Here is a 16,166-nt window from a genome sequence, read left to right on the forward strand (position 1 = left end):
CGAGTGCAGCATCCTGCTTCCTGCAGTAGTAAACCGGATATCTCTGGGACATCTACAAGCAGGACATGACCACTACCACTGTTGCTAAAATAAATAATAAAAGCTACCATACAAGTTTAGGGATCCAGTAATAACAGTGTCTGTTGTGGCTTACAGTGATGTCACCAGACACTCTTGATGTATTTATAGCTTTAGATTTCAAAGCGTCACCACAAACTGGGCAGTGTTTTATACGTAATTCAGTTACCTTGCTATCAATCAAGAACCATGTGTGCAATTTTCTGTAATCTCTTCAGAGGACTTTCTGGCAAACAAAATAGTTCAAAGTTCTTTGTACTTCAAAGAATGTTACACACGCTTGGACTTGGCCATTGTTTGGTTATACTTCTCAGAACTTCCTGCAGCTTGTGCTTCCCTTTCTGCTTTTCCATTTTGACTCAGAGGGAAACTTTGTGCTACACATAAAATCAAATGGAGAAGAATAGTATGCATCAGCATTTAAGGTTAAAGAATGACAGGGTATGCCATTTTCTAGCATGCCTTCTGCAAACAGTTTTCCTGCATATTATACAGAAAATTCTACCTCATTGAACATCATTATTGCCCTGTTTTGTTAGCCTAAATATTAGCCTAACTATCTGCTTAATTAAAACAGGGGGAAAATAAAACTAGTAGCAAGAATGAAGAACTGGACAACAAACTGGAAAACAAAAGCTTAGGATGCGGAATGAGTGGGACTTGCAAAGCTGTGCACTTGCTGTGTACAATCCTCTTGCTATATTTATTTGGTTCAAACAATTTATCATGAATCGTGCTCTTTGATTACCTACAGTGATTTTCCTAGAAAAGTGAAAATGTCCATTATAATGATGATTTGACCTGGGTACACTGCAGAAGAGACTATTTCATCTCAAACAAAGTGAAGTTGCTATGTGACTTTTCCACATGAAAATGGTTGTGTGAATAAGCTTTGACATTCCATGTTACATGTACTGTAATCTTTTATACTGTTCAGAGCACTTATATTCAAGGGCAATGAATGTTAGATTAGCTAAGAGACCTAGATCCAAACTTCTGCATAGGAATGAAATTTTACTGGGTTACTTGGAACATACAGGATTGTTATTCACTTCGTAAAGTTTGCCACGGGGACCAAGTTTCATGTAAAGTACTGTTTGTTTGTTTGTTTGTTTTTCAAATTTTGCCACCACCCATCTCCCCCCAGAAGAGGGACTCTGGGTGGTTGATGGGATAATGGGAGTATTCATTACCTTCATCTCTGAAATAAGTAGAAGTTTGGCCGGATAGTGCTTATAATTTCCAACTGTATGTGGTATGTTAGTTATACAGATGGCCTTTTTAAGGTAACTGTCCTGATCAGACTATGAGGTGGCCAGGCAGATTGAATATCAAAAATACTCTTTATTGAATAACTATTTACAATAAATAAGTCCTTAGAATCAAGAAGTAACTGGTTTTAATCCAGACCAACTGGGCAGCAACAAGGAAACCGGCAAGATTGCAGGAAGAGACGGTAGCAAGGCGGCAGAGCAGGATTCTCTGACGGAGGCTGGAAGGCTGGGAGAAGCTAGGGTACATGGTGCTACTGGAACTGGGATCGAATGACCACAAACAGGAACACCACTCAAACTAGGCTGGCACCAGAACACTGGGCAAGGCTGAACAGAGCCCTCTGGATAAGTCTTGCTTCTAACGACAGGACTGGACTGGACTTGGTGACTCAGGCTGGACTGGAGACTCGGAACAAGGCTGAGAACTCGAAGCAAGGCTAGACTCGGCTGGAGGCACTGGGCTGGGCTGAATACTCTGGACTAGGAACTCGAAGCAAGGTTGAGAACATGAAGCAAGACTGGACTGGCTGAAAGTACTGGGCTGGGCTGGATACTCTGGACTACAGACTCAAAGCCAGGCTGGACTCGGCTGAAGATTCCTGGCGAGGCCGGAAGCTAGACACAAGGCAAGACTGGACTGGAAATTCTGGGTTAGGCGAGGAACTCGAGACACAGCAGGACTGGACCACAGGTTCTAGACCAGGTTGCAAACCTGGTTCACAACAAGATAGGCACGAAACTCTTGGGCATCGTCGTGCAACCAAGGCGCGGCTAGACTGGGCTGGAGATCCATGGTGAGGCTGGAGATCAAAGGCACAACGAAGCTGTACTGGAGACTTTGGACTAGGCTGGGAACTAGAAACATTGCAAGGCTGGACTGAAGACTCGGGGCAAGGCTGCGGACTTGAATCATGACGAGACTGGAGACTCTGGACACAGCTGGAAACTCAAAGTGGGACTGGAAGTGCACCTGGAATGCACACAAGGTGAACGCGGAGGACCAAGGCTGGATGCGAGACTGGGATTGCTGGGTCTGGTGAGGAGAAGATCCTTGGTGGCAGCAGAAGCAGGATTCAAGTCCTATTCGATGGAAAACTCTGGTGCTGATCCCTCTTCGGTAACAGGCTCTGTTTCCAACGCAGGTAAGGACTGTTCTGCGGGAGCTGCAAGCTTGAAGGATTGGTTGTCTCCGGCAGCCCGCTCATCACACATCTGCCTTTTATCCTGATCCTTTGCGCACCTATTCCCTTCTGCAGCCAATCAGGCTGCCTTCTCCTTCACATGCTTTTCTGCCCGTCGTTGGTGCACGCTGATTGGAGGATTCAAATCCTCTTCTGAAAACTGGCCAGTCAGCTTCTGTGACTCTTCTGTGACTCTTCCTCATCTCTGGGTTTCGCTTTCCCGGTTTCAGCCCAGTAAGTTTCTATTTATTCCTCTGACTCAGAAAGATTTTGTTTTCTGAGTCAGAGGCTGGCTGGAATCTCACAGTAACCAGGTGAAATTAACTCCTGACATTTTTAAATGAAATGGTTGTGTGAGGGTTGTATAAATAAATAAATGAATCCTTTGAACTCTGTTCTGTGAGCAGAGGCAGCAGGGAAATCAGATGTGTGCACAAGCATAGATTTAAAAGAATCCAATCACAGTTTGTTCTAATGTTTTGTTTCAAAATTGCAATGATTCTCCACATAGGAATTCCACTAGCAGTGGTCTCCACTGTCACTTGTCATTCTTTCATACAAAAATATGTACACTACAAAAATGAATATCAAATCTTTACAACTGAGGTCTTAAAATAGAAAAGAAAACCTGCTGATAATCCACATGGAACAGAATAAAATATCAATGCACATGGTTCAGGCATAGATTGGATATTCACTGATCTGCAGATTGATTTGCTCAGATTATTCGTTTTCTAGTGGTTTGTTGCTTGGGTGTCTATATGCACATGCCATGGTGGGAGGAGAAAAGCAGGATACTATTTCACCTAGTGGGGATCACTCTTTGGGGTTCAGTCTAATTTATTATAACTTCAGCTATTAAATACTACTATGCAATTTGTTAGTTTGGAGCATAGTGACTTTTCCCCTCCCAGATGCATACATACTGCTGGTTTCTTCCATAAGAAACTGTAAGTAAGGTCACTTTAACATACATAAAACTTACAGTAATTTTAAGAGGTGTTTTATATAGATTGGTATGATTTCTTAAAATCCCTAATTTTTGTATGTTATTTATACCTGCTAAAGCACTTCACTTTAAATGCAAATGGGGGAATTGTGGTAATAATTTTGTAAATGTTCAGAAAGAGTTTTTAAAATTTATTAAACACTTTGCAGACATAGATCATAGGCAGTGGTGGATTTATTCCAAATACTTTGGCCATCCAGTTGAATTTGTATGGACTGTTCAAATTATAAAACATCCCTGGTTTACCATGTTATAATATATGTGCAGGTTAATGGAGCGCAATATACTACATGAAGATGAGTTAACAGAGCTTTGACGCACACACACACATACGCACACAGTTACAGCAGGCTGTTATCAATATGGTGCCTTTTATGGGGTGAGGTGATAAGTGGAGAATATGCAATGTATCTGGATAATGTGACCACTAAGTAAAATTTCATCACTCTTACAACTTTATATCCAATAAGAAAAAAACTGTTTTTTTAAACCAGCTTCACTGACTCCCAGTCTGTTTCTAGGCTCAGTTCAAAGTCCAATTATTACTTTCAATGCTCTAAATCGATTAGGGCAGAATACTTAAAGGCCTAGCTCCTTAACTCAAGAAGACGGCCTTTCTGCATATCCTGCCATCATCTAGGTGTGTCACTAAAACACAAGGAATAAAATTTTTAACAAAGTAATTGAATTATACCCATTAGCCCTCAATCCTACTCTATACCAATATAAAATTGTATGAGAAAGCTGCAGAAATTAAAAGATTAGCTTTCAGTTCTTCCTGATCTCTCAGCTAATAGCCACATAGGCATGATATGCTATAATGGGAGTTGAAATGTTGTTATTATCATTATTATTTTCTATTTTTACAGCAAGCAAGAAAGCCATATGATGTACGTGATGTTATAGAACAATATTCTCAGGGTCACCTCAACTTAATGGTCCGAATAAAAGAGCTTCAAAGAAGGTATGGCCCAGAATTCAGCTTCCAAACTTAATGGGTTTTTTTTAAAGGTGTATTTTGAACATGCATGGACAAACTGCAGCCCACATTAACAATTGCCATGAATTTTTAACTGTGGAAACAACTTCTGCCACTGTATCTTACCAGCATGCTGTGATTTTTTTTCCTGGCTGCAGCATAGAAGAAGTATATTGATACATTTAGTGAGTTGATGAGCATGTGGGCAAAGAAGACAATAAGGAATAGAAAATTGTGTTTGTTGAGATATGCTGGGTCACTGCATAAAATTTACTGGTGGCTTTGCACAGCATATTAGGCTGCTTAAAATTTATTTATTTATCTCCTTAATTCAATTTAGGCACTGCCTGACTCTGCATATATATTGTCCAGTCATTGTCCAAGCAATGGGCAAACAACCAGGCTATAACAAGCCATAATAGGATCTGTATGTTTGGGTTTAGCATGTTATGGGAATTCAGGCAATGGATTTGATTGTATTTCTTGTTTTGGTAGCCTGGAAGACCATTGGTTAGTAATGATAAACAAGGAAGAAGGGGACTGTATACCCCTTCCACATCCACCAGTTCTCACTCATAAATATTTTTCTGTGCACAGCCTGTTTTTCACAAAACAGGCTGTGTACAGAGGTTGCTGATAAAATTAGTCCAGTTAGAGAAGGATTAAACTATGCCCCTGGCACATAGCCCCTAACTCATTTCCTTACCTGCATGGAACTTCAAGTGTTAGCATATCTGATCTGGTCCCACCCTTAGGAAAAGAAATTAAGAATGAGATATGGGCAATAGAAGTGGGGTTAGAAAATGTGGCGATGACAGGGCTTGGAGTATTTTCACATTGAGAAGGTTCACAGATTGCTCTAAGCCATGGTTTGTTATAACTGGGTTTTACTGAATAAGTCACAGTTGGCTGGATTCCTACAACATGCTGAACCATAAATTATATTTACAAACCATAGTGTCTGGTTGACAAGACATACTAATCCCAAACCAAACATGCCATGTTAAAACTTAGAGTGATGCACGAACCCAGTCTATCTCACTTTTCCCCACCTTCCCTCTTTTATTTTCTTCAACTTGTTTGTAAGATCTTCACAAATAAGAAACTTCATCCTTCATCACCCATGTATTAAAGAATGATCATTTATTTTATCCATCATAGGCTTTTGAGCATGGCAAAAAAACAAAAAAACATATCTGAATTATATAAAAAGAAAATTATTAAAAGATTGCTTTATTGCTGCCAATAAACCCATTTGAATTAGGGGTGGGGTGGGGAGGAAAACCCAACATCTTCACATCTCCACATCTTTTTAAAATAATTTCTTCCAGGCCAAAGAGGAAGTGTTAACAGACTATAGTAAGTCTTTGTGAATGAGTAGCTTCTTCATGAAGCCCTTTTTGAATCAGACACAATATCTTTAAATTACATAATAATAAGTTCAAAGGCACATTTTGCAAGTGAACTAATAACTATGTAAGAGCTTCTTTCATTATTGGTAGGGACACACGAAACAACCACAACTGCCTTTCAGTTGCTCAGGTTTCACCTGGGGGAAAACTTTGGCTTCTTAGTTTATACACTTTTTCTTTCTCTTTAGATTGGACCAATCTATAGGGAAGCCATCACTATTTATTTCTGTCTCAGGTAAGTCACCATCCTAGAAGATTACAGAATATATATTAAGTATGTTACAAGTCAAGTATTTTTCTAGAAGAAGGTTCAGGGAGGATTCAGTCTGTTTAAGAAACAATTAAACAGCAATTCATCGAACCAATGGACAAAGCTATGACAAAAAAAGCAGGTCGAGTCAAAAACACTGAATGAATTAAATTTAAAAGAAATTAATTAAAACAGCTAATACGATTATTCTCATACATTTAATAATTTTTGGCTTCTGTCACATTAAAAGTTACAATTCCATGGCACTATTTTGGGGACTCCGAGGAATGCATCCAAGGTTTTGGGTGCTGCATGCATCCCTACTGGAGAGAGCAATTGAATGAGTTGTGATCATCATTATAGCTTTCATAATTTACAGTGAAACCAAGGAATTTGTATTTGTATTTCTTTTGGGGGAAATGGGAATCCAAATAAACATATTCCAATAGCCAGGAATGTATATTAACAATTCATGAATGAGGATGATTATGATTATGATCATCATTATCATTATCATCATCATCATCCTCAATAAGCACACCAACATACTTCAAGGGCTAAGTCTTGCTCTTGCTGTTCTGTGTTTTGTTTTCACTCTTAACAACTTCATGGACAGGTCCAGATAGAAGTGGCTTGCCACTGCTATCTTCTGGGATGTTTTTCAGCTTCCCAGTCTGGGGCTGAGAGAATGGGAGTGGCCCAAAGTTACTCAGCAACGTCTGTGCCCAAGAGAGGATTAGAACTTGGGTCTCCCTTCTCCTAGTCCAGCACCTTGACCATTATACCATATGGGCTCTCACTCATGCCATACTACACTTTTCAGCTAAATTATTCCCAAATTTAATTGAAATTTACTAAACTGAATTTGATTTAGAACATAATATGAACTCAAGATGCAGTCTGTACTTGAGTCCATTCAAGGCAAGGCTTGAATTGATGTTAATAAAGGGATAAAAAACTGCTATTAATGTAAGAAAATTACCCATCTATCAGCAGGGTTCAATTAAGTAGCTCTGGTAGACTAGTTAAATGTCATGTTTCCCATTTCAATGTTCTGTTAACATTGTAACGTTTCACATGTCAACTTCTTTCCCGTGTTCATTCGCCTCTTCAGGCTTTTTCCATTCCTCCGCCCTCCGTTGTTTTGGAGGCTTGGAATGTCTGTTTGGGTTTGCGCTCCTGTTCAAGGTTACTTTCCCAGGCGTGAGTAACGGTTCCTAGCACCTGGGAGGGGGTGCGCACTGACGGGTGATTGGGGCGGGACTAGCTTACAGGCAAAGCTTTAAGTTTGTATTTGGCGCGCTTTTGCTCATTCTCAGCTTTCTCTGTATTTGCATACTATTCCTTTAATAAATCAGTTATCTTTAAGCCCGAGCTTGTGAGACTGAGTATTTGGGATTAGGCAACCATTACATTAAATGCAATTGCATGGCTTCAGTACAGAACCTGTACTGTTATAACACTTGATATGCATCTAGAAGTGTCCTTTCTATGCAGAAAAAAATAAAGACCGAGGGAATAATACAGTTGGTGCCCGGCTGAACAGAGTCGAAGACAAGGTAGGCCTAAATTAGACTTTCGATAATAGTTGTATTTTTCTGCATGATGCAAAGCACACCAGCACGTTCTTTTCCTTCCTGATTATTAAAAAAATGCAACCTAATTATAAGGACATGAAGAAGGGCAACCAATTTAACAAAGACAGTTTTGTAGAAAGTAGAAAGCTAATTCCAAAGAAAGATTTCATTTCTAGTGAATTGATTGAAAATAGAAATGGAGGATGTGATCTGTAATATTCTGCTGTACCTGCAAATGGAGGTATATTGTTGAGTATGCTTAAATTGCTTGTAGTTTTCTCTCAGATTATAAATCTGTGTTTGAGGGTTTATTAATTTAATCATTTAAATCAACTGAATTATTTGTTACTGGGCTTTTCCCTACCTTTCTCACTATAAAAGGGTGACTTAATATGTATATGCAGTATGTAACTCTTACATTGCACAATTAAAATGCTGTCTAATATCTGCAGCTATCCATATGTCCTGACTTGTTTCAGCTTATGTATCCAATTGCTTCTGATTACAATGGGAAGAAAATTACATCACTATAGAGCTGACAGACAATTGAAAGAAAATCCTTCCCAGAAGACTTGGAACTGAACATAAACAAGGCAGAGAAGGAGAGAGAAAAGGATGGGAATTGCTAATAATTTAACCAAAACAATGAACATTTTCCCATAATGAAACAACGTAGTCACACAAGTGAAATGAGATTGAAAGGATGTAATAATTCTATAAGAGCAGGTCCAGCTTTCTCACTTATTAATATCACTGCTGTTACTCTGTTTTTTCTTCTCCTTTCCTTCTCTCTACACTAATGGACAGAGGAATAATTGCCAATCGAGATCTAATAATAGATATCCAATAATGATAAGTGACAGGGAAGTGAGAGGAAGAAGCTTCAAGGCAACATAAAGTGCTTTGACCTTTGTGGGTGGAATAAATCCATTTCCCTGAAATAGATTGGATGAGGGATCCATACACAGGCATTCTTATGGATGTTAGAAGCTGCCTCATTAATTGAATTGAATGACGAAGTTGTTCATTGATTACCAGCTGGAAACCATTTTTGATGTAAGGTTAGTGCTATGTCAATTGATATGGTGCTCATAAATGGAATATCACTTAAGTATTGCTTGAAATGTTTGAGAACATTTTAAAAACTATAAAATTTCAATGCATTGTCATCTGTGCTGTTGTTGGGCAGATTCCAGAACATATCCTTCACTTTGTCCTTCCGTAGAACTATATGCACACTTATTATATGTATTTTAAGAATCATCCAAGCAAGAATCCTACTTTTTGCATACCTCATATTTTATAAGACCAATACCTGAACATTTTTGTGCATTTTGTACTATCATCTCTTCCACAGGTAATATGTGATCAAAGGCAAATACACAGGAGAGGGTGATGTACTAGCTGGTTTTTAGATTAAGGTTGTATTTGAATATGATTACATTTTGCAGCTGCATTTGCATATAAGTGCACACACGTAGGCTTTTCAGTCAAGTCCTGACCCCTGGCAACTACATGAACAAGTCTGTGCAGGTTCTGGGCCACATTTCAGAAGTGGTTTGCCATTGTGTTCTTCCTAGGACTGAGAGGGAGTGACTGATCCAAGGTCACTCAGCTGGCTTTGTGCCTAAGGTGGGACTAGAACTCAGGGTCTCCTGGTTTCTAGCCTGGTGCCTTAACCACTACACCAAATTGGCTCGCTCTTTTGTGTTTTTTACCATGATATAAATACATACCTACTAACTAAAATAATTTTCAGTATGCTTGTATCTGTGTATGTATCTATAGCAACTGTATCTATATCTTACTCCAAATTGTCTCAGCTGGGAACATTTGACATTTCAGTTTTAAATTATCTCAACCCATGTTTCTAATGCCTTTTTAGAAATAAAATGTTCCACAGTTTTGCCATTATAACTGTTCTACATCTGGGTCTCCCCCCTTCCCATTCAACTTTCATCTAGAAGTAAATGCTGCTTTTGTTAGCTAAGCCTATATTCTTTCAACTATTACTTTCATCAACAAAAGCAGCACTATTTGACATTATTTTATTTTAATCTGTTCAATTTTGTCTGACTCTTGGAGACTGCCTGGACAAGTCCCTGCAGTTTTCTTGGCAAGGTTTTTCAGAAGTGGTTTGCCCTTGCCTCCTTCCTATGGCTGAGAGGGAGTGACTGGCCCAAGATCACCCAGCTGGCTTTGTGCCTAAGGTGGGACTAGAACTCAGGGTCTCCCAGTTTCTAGCCTGGTGCCTTAACCACTAAACAAAACTGGCTCTATTTGACATTAGCAACCATATTTTCTTCTACAGCTACGATTAACTCCTTAAATTCTTGAGATGTAAGAGTAGGTGGAAGGAGGTTGTAACAATTGGGTAAAGATACCAGATTAAGCAGTCAGGGTATAATGATTATGACAGAAATCTTGTTCTGTATTATTGTGAACATAACACTGGTAAGTGCGGGGGGTACAATGCAAGGCTATTAGAATCATGCTAGAGTGATAAATATTTTCAACTGTCTTTATAGCCAAACCTCAGGAAGGTCTAGATGTATTTAGAATATATCTCTAAAATTCTGTGATACCAGTCATCAAAATGAAAGTCAAAGTAGAAAATATTAAAAAGGTAGTAGCAAATGAAATAAGCAATGGTATTGCTGTCATTAAATAAGCTGTTATTCTGCAAACTAAATGTTAGTGTTGTAAGTCATAAAGAAAGCGATAAGGTCTGGAAAACTAAGCTGATTCAGTTAAATGATGCAAATCCTGTTTTGTCTAGTATTACAGAGATAAACTGATAAGGACAGCAAGCATTAAAGTTAAACCACATTCATTTTCTAAGAAATCTGCTTCAGTGTCTGAGATGGAGTAAAAAAATATCATGAAATTCAGAAAAAAACCTTATATACATTAAGGGCAGAGGTGGATATCAATCTATAATTTTTTTCAGTTACTTCCAGGATTTATTTCTTGTAATCCATTAAACCATCTACAGTATTATTTTTAAAAAAGTAAATCTAATTACATTGTTTTTTATTCTCTGAACTTATATACAAGAAATAAAGCTAAATTTCACATGTAGATTCCAGTTTGCTTTAGTATGTGCTGCTGGTTAATTTGAATGCTCAACTAGGTTGATGTTAATGATTGTAATTAATTCTAAGAGGATTTTTTCTCAATTAATCATATCCTGTGGCATGCAATGTCAGTTTACACTGTTTGTATTCTCCTTCCACTAGCAAGCAAAAATGTTTATTCACACAAGCCTTTGTTTTAAAATCTGATTTATTGTGGTAGATCAGGTGACACCTTTCTATTCATTTGTTTCAGTTATGCTTTTATTGTGTTTATTACTTTATATAAATATTTTAAAAAGCCATTGATGGTGGTAAGGCATTGTTTGATGGTAGAAAGATGGGACAGAAATAAGTATGTGTTGCGCACTAGCAGTACACACTCATGAATCGATTTGATCTGGCAGCTGTTGTTCATGCCATGGTTATAGTGCAGTGGGCTTTATATAGGGTTATTCTTGAAGAGTATTCAGTAACTATAAATGCTGCAAACTAAGGTTGCACATAGGACTGTGATTATATCTCTCCAATATTAAAAGTTCTGTAATGATTGCTAGTTGTATTCCAGGCTCAATTCATGATAACCACCCAGAGTCACCTTTTCGGGAGAGATGGGCGGTGATAGAAATTTGAAATATAAATAAATAAATAATAGCATTAAGTTTTAAAGTGTAAACAGCTACATGAGGGAGTAACCATCTCATTATAAATCTGCCTGATTATTAAGGACTGTCAAAAAGCTCTTTTGGGAATACCCCACTGCAGAGTTCTGTTTTTGGGGAACACATGTAAGGTCTTCCCTTGGTATCACTCTCTAATGTTGAAATGCTCTCCCCATAGAACTAAGATTGGTTGCCAGTCTCAGATAATCAAACAGAGAGTTAAAATACTTCTCTTTATCTTTTTAAATGACTAGAAGTGGATTTTTTATTTTCCAGGAATTACTGTTTTTATTTTGTTATATATGTTCTTGATGACATTAATGGAAAAATGATGGATAAATGATTTAACAAGAGATGCTAAAATAAAATATATTGAGGGTAACATTAGCATATCTATCAAGAACCATTTGCTACAGTACAGCCTCTTCTAACTGAATCCATTTAGTTATTCCACAGAATTCTGATTTATCTAGACATAAAAGACATTGCTAGAACAGACTGAACAGTTCTCCCCTGGCTGGCAAGATACCTCCAGGAAACTCTATCCTACAGTTACTTTCTAGAAACTGAAAATGCAATAGATATGTTAATTTTAATGTGAAAGTGGATACTAGTAAGATGATACAACAAAGAAAATAAAGGTGTCATACCTCAAATGTATGAAGGGAGAGTGTATGTTTGTTTCACTACCTTATATTTGATAGAAAATAAGAATTGGAAGTCTTACCAGAAGTCAGTGTGTGAGACTGCTTCTGGATGAAGGTCAAGTCCAGGATCAAGTATGAAGAGCTCTTCTGGTTGGGACCAAGAGCCCAACTAGTTTCCAACTATGGCCAAGTAGATGCACAACACACAAAATCTATCTATCTACCTACCTACCTACCTACCTACCTACAGTATCTCTCTTTATGTGAGGTTCATTAAGGCGGGTGGCTGAAGTTAATTCCTGTAAGATAATGTTGGCTTGAAATTAAAAGAATAGATTCAGGTTCATCTATACTTGTGCCACTAATTATTTGAGTTGAAGGCCAATGGAGAACCTGAACTAGGACAAGGAGGAAAAGATTTGTTTATTTGTTTATTTAATTAATTAATTAAATTTTGCCACTGCCCATCTCCCCCCAAAGATTCATTACAGACCTTACAGTCTTCAAAGAAATCTGGGAAGGCAGTCAGCTACTGTTGTTTAGCTAGCTAATTAGTTTGGAATATTTTCATATTTTTCAGCATATTTCTTTTTATTTTGCGTTTGTGGGGAAGTATGCCTAAAAGGCTGTAACAGAGAGCATGAAAAGGCTGAGAAAGGAAAATCTTGCTTTAGTAGTTCAAATACTATGACTCCGTTCAGGGAAACAGGTTAGCAGTGACTTGTAGCCTTTTTTATTTAACATCTGGAGATGTGCCAAGAAGTGTTAGGTTTCATATATAAAAAGCAGCCTGTATTCGTTCAGGAAGTAACCAGGCTTGGTACAAGAAGTCTGCAGGGAAGAAGTTAACAAAGTTCTTTCAACAATTAAGCCAATTTTATTTTCCCAAGTTTTTAAATCCCAATATTTAACCCAGCCCATCCCTTGTGAAAAACAAAAGAAACAAGATAAATTCTTACAGGATCATTGGATGCAACAAATTTATATTTATATTTATATTATACAATATATAAATATACTGTATGTTTTTATAAAAAATATAAATTTTAAGCCTATAAAGGCTTAAGTACAAATAACCCTCAATGAAAAGTTTACTATGACTGTTCTTTTGAATGTGTGAGGGTGGGATGGAACTAGACCAGAGGTCCTTTCAGATAAGACTTTTATTTGTGCAGGTGTTATGGGGGATTCTTACAGGTCACCTTTCATTTGGAGCCATTTTATTTTCTCATTGATTATTTCATCTTGATTTTCTTACCAGAGAAAGCACACTAAGGAGACAAAGATGACATAATTGCACACTGCTTTTGATTACTAATGCTCACAGCTCTTCCTCTGGAAGAAACCTGAGCTGTTATTACTGTTTTAAGCATTCGAAGTTTGGAAGAACAAGTTCCAGACACAGTTGACTCTAGGTCACACCACAAAAAAATCTCATGATAATTTAAAGATTAGCAAACCAATTCTGACCTAGGTTCTCATGGACTTGAGTTGAGTTCTTCATCTGATGCCTTGAGTACTTCACCCTCAGTTTTATATTTACATTGACGTGGCTAGCTGCACAGGAGGAAAAATTCTGGGAACAATGAAATGCAGGGAGTACAAATAATAACAATTTGAAATGAGTAAAAAGTTCTGTCTCACATAGGAGAAAGGCCTTTTAGTGTCCTCCAACTCTGTCATTCTGCACAAGAGTTCCAATCAGTCTGAATCCAATAAGCTTACTTTACTGTTTCTACCTTTGCATAAAAAGAAGGAGATTGTACTGTCCATTGTAATGGACTATTGTACACTGAAATCCATCTGTCCTTATGTTTTCTTCTTTTATTTCTTGACACCTTTGTGACATATGGAATATCAAAAAGTTAGCCTCTGATATAATGACTAATACTTTTGTACAGGTGCATATTGTTGTACCATGAAGCTACTTTTGTCAACACTGAGCAAAAGAAAGAATGGGAGAGGGGGAGAACAAAATCACTCTGATTGTAAGCTAGGTAAAAGCTATGAGGCAACGTCAAATGGTATCATATAATCCTCTTTCAGGTAACAATAGGCTATTGTTCAAGATTAACACCCAGGTTAGTTTCAGATCGGTTTCTAACAACTTGCTTGATTTATGATGACATTGTTGGCAGCAGACTTCAGCAGCATTTTACAGTATGCATAGTCAGCACTTCTAATGTTTATATCAAATTCATATAATCTGGTTCTTTACGTTTTTCCACTCAGTCGGTGTACTTGCTTTTTATATAGCTATGTGCAAGTTAACTCTTTAGCTCTGTATTAGCTTCCCTAACCTGGCACCATTCCAAAGATAGGAATTATAGTGCAGCACATCTGAAGGATGCCAGGTGGGGGACTCTGCTCTGTATTATGAAACAGTGAAATCAGAAAACTTTTTAAACAATAGTTTCTTGCTAGGGAAAAAAAAAACATGCAGAGTAGCCTTCCCTCCATGATCTTCAGATACGATGGGCTGCAACTCCCATAATTCCCAGCCAGCCAGGCCACATCAATTTGGGGGAAAGTTGATTTGGTGAAGTAAATAACGGAAGCACGTATCAAAGGTATTTTCCATCTGCAGAAAGTTTGCTTTGGAGGCTATTTCCAAATAGGGGTTTTGCAAGTAGGCAGATATGCCTTCCAATTTTCATTTGTATTGTTTGTTTGTTTGTTTGTTTAATAAATTTATTCACCGCCCATCTCTCCCCTACGGGAGTTGTTACATATCTGTTCCCACCCAGTGGTCCAGTACCTTCTCTTCATCAGAGCTGCAGAATAAATGCAATTCATTAATCATGTGGCATAACGATTCAATAGGAGATGAATAGTGATTATTAGGATTTTTTCCCCCAAAAAATCAGTTTGTGTGGTTACCTGCTACATCATTGTTGTCTATTGTGTGCTGAATCTGGCATGTTATCATCCAGGTAAAATTTAGTGGATAGCAGATGGCAAGTCTTCTGAGAGATTGTAATCCAGATTTGTCAGTTCTCAACAAAATTTAGTGCTAGGGCTTGAGAACATGGGTGCCAGTTTTCCTAGGCTAAAAACAGGCATATGATAAAAACCAGCCAGTAGTGAAGATCCAAGGAAGTAATATCATGAAGAGAGGGGTTTCTTGCATCAGTTGTCCATGTTGAGAAGTAAGCTCCAAAATTCAGGCTTTATTCATATTAGTGTACAGGGATTATCATATGACTGAATCTTCAGAGAGACTCATACTGCAGTTTAGAAAGTAACATTCAGTTTGCCAGACTTACAGAGTACTGATAATGCAAAAAAAATGGAGGCTGGGCAGCATGGGATTTTTTAAAAAAAGAAATGCTATTTGATTTTTAAGTCTGAATTTCTTAAAAAAAAAAAAAGACCCAAAGCAACCTAGTTTTCTGGATATGGCATGTGTTATGTAATAGAAACACTATTTGATTGAGAGTAAAGTATTTCTCTCTGCATCCAGAGAAAGAATGAACTTATCCTGCCAGCTGAAGGGGCCTTTGAATCTCAGCCTCTCTTGCAACAGAAATGCTGCTGGTTCTGGGGCAGATTGCCTTGGACACTGAGGGGAATGGGACAGTCCGCATTTGACTGTATTTAAAATACCTGTTTAATCTACACCCTTCAGTTTCTAATACAAGGCAATTATTGAGTAGACGCTTTTGATTAAGTTACGGTCTCTCATTTTTTCTGTCCCGCAAAAGAGAACAGTATAAAGCAGTGTTTTTCAACCTTGGCAACTTTAAGATGTGTGGACTTCAACTCGCAGAATTCTGGGTGGGGAATTAAAAATTCATGGCTGGCTGGGGAATTCTGGGAATTGAAGTCCACACATCTTAAAGTTGCCAAGGTTGAAAAACACTGGTATAAAGACTCTAGACCAGTTTTAAAAAGAAACAAAGAAGTGTATGATTAATAATCTAAGTACAATGATGTGTCATATTCTCTGGGATTTAATTCAGATTTCACAAAATAATTTTGCAAGAGGGAGTCTAAAATGTTTGGGGGGAAAGCTATCCAATA

The 16,166-nt window shown here is 37.8% G+C and overlaps 1 protein-coding gene across 1 annotated transcript in view; it reads left to right on the forward strand.

The window, feature by feature from the left end:
- Positions 1-16,166, forward strand: part of KCNQ1 (potassium voltage-gated channel subfamily Q member 1) — a 375,374-nt gene that overhangs the window by 265,479 nt on the left and 93,729 nt on the right. The window contains exons 14-16 of the mRNA XM_063289351.1: positions 4,412-4,506; positions 6,122-6,168; positions 7,681-7,742. Of these exons, the coding sequence (XP_063145421.1) occupies positions 4,412-4,506; positions 6,122-6,168; positions 7,681-7,742 (204 nt within the window). The remainder of the gene's footprint in view (positions 1-4,411; positions 4,507-6,121; positions 6,169-7,680; positions 7,743-16,166) is intronic.

This window comes from Candoia aspera, chromosome 1 (genome assembly GCF_035149785.1).
Source record: "Candoia aspera isolate rCanAsp1 chromosome 1, rCanAsp1.hap2, whole genome shotgun sequence".
NCBI classification, from domain to species: domain Eukaryota; kingdom Metazoa; phylum Chordata; class Lepidosauria; order Squamata; family Boidae; genus Candoia; species Candoia aspera.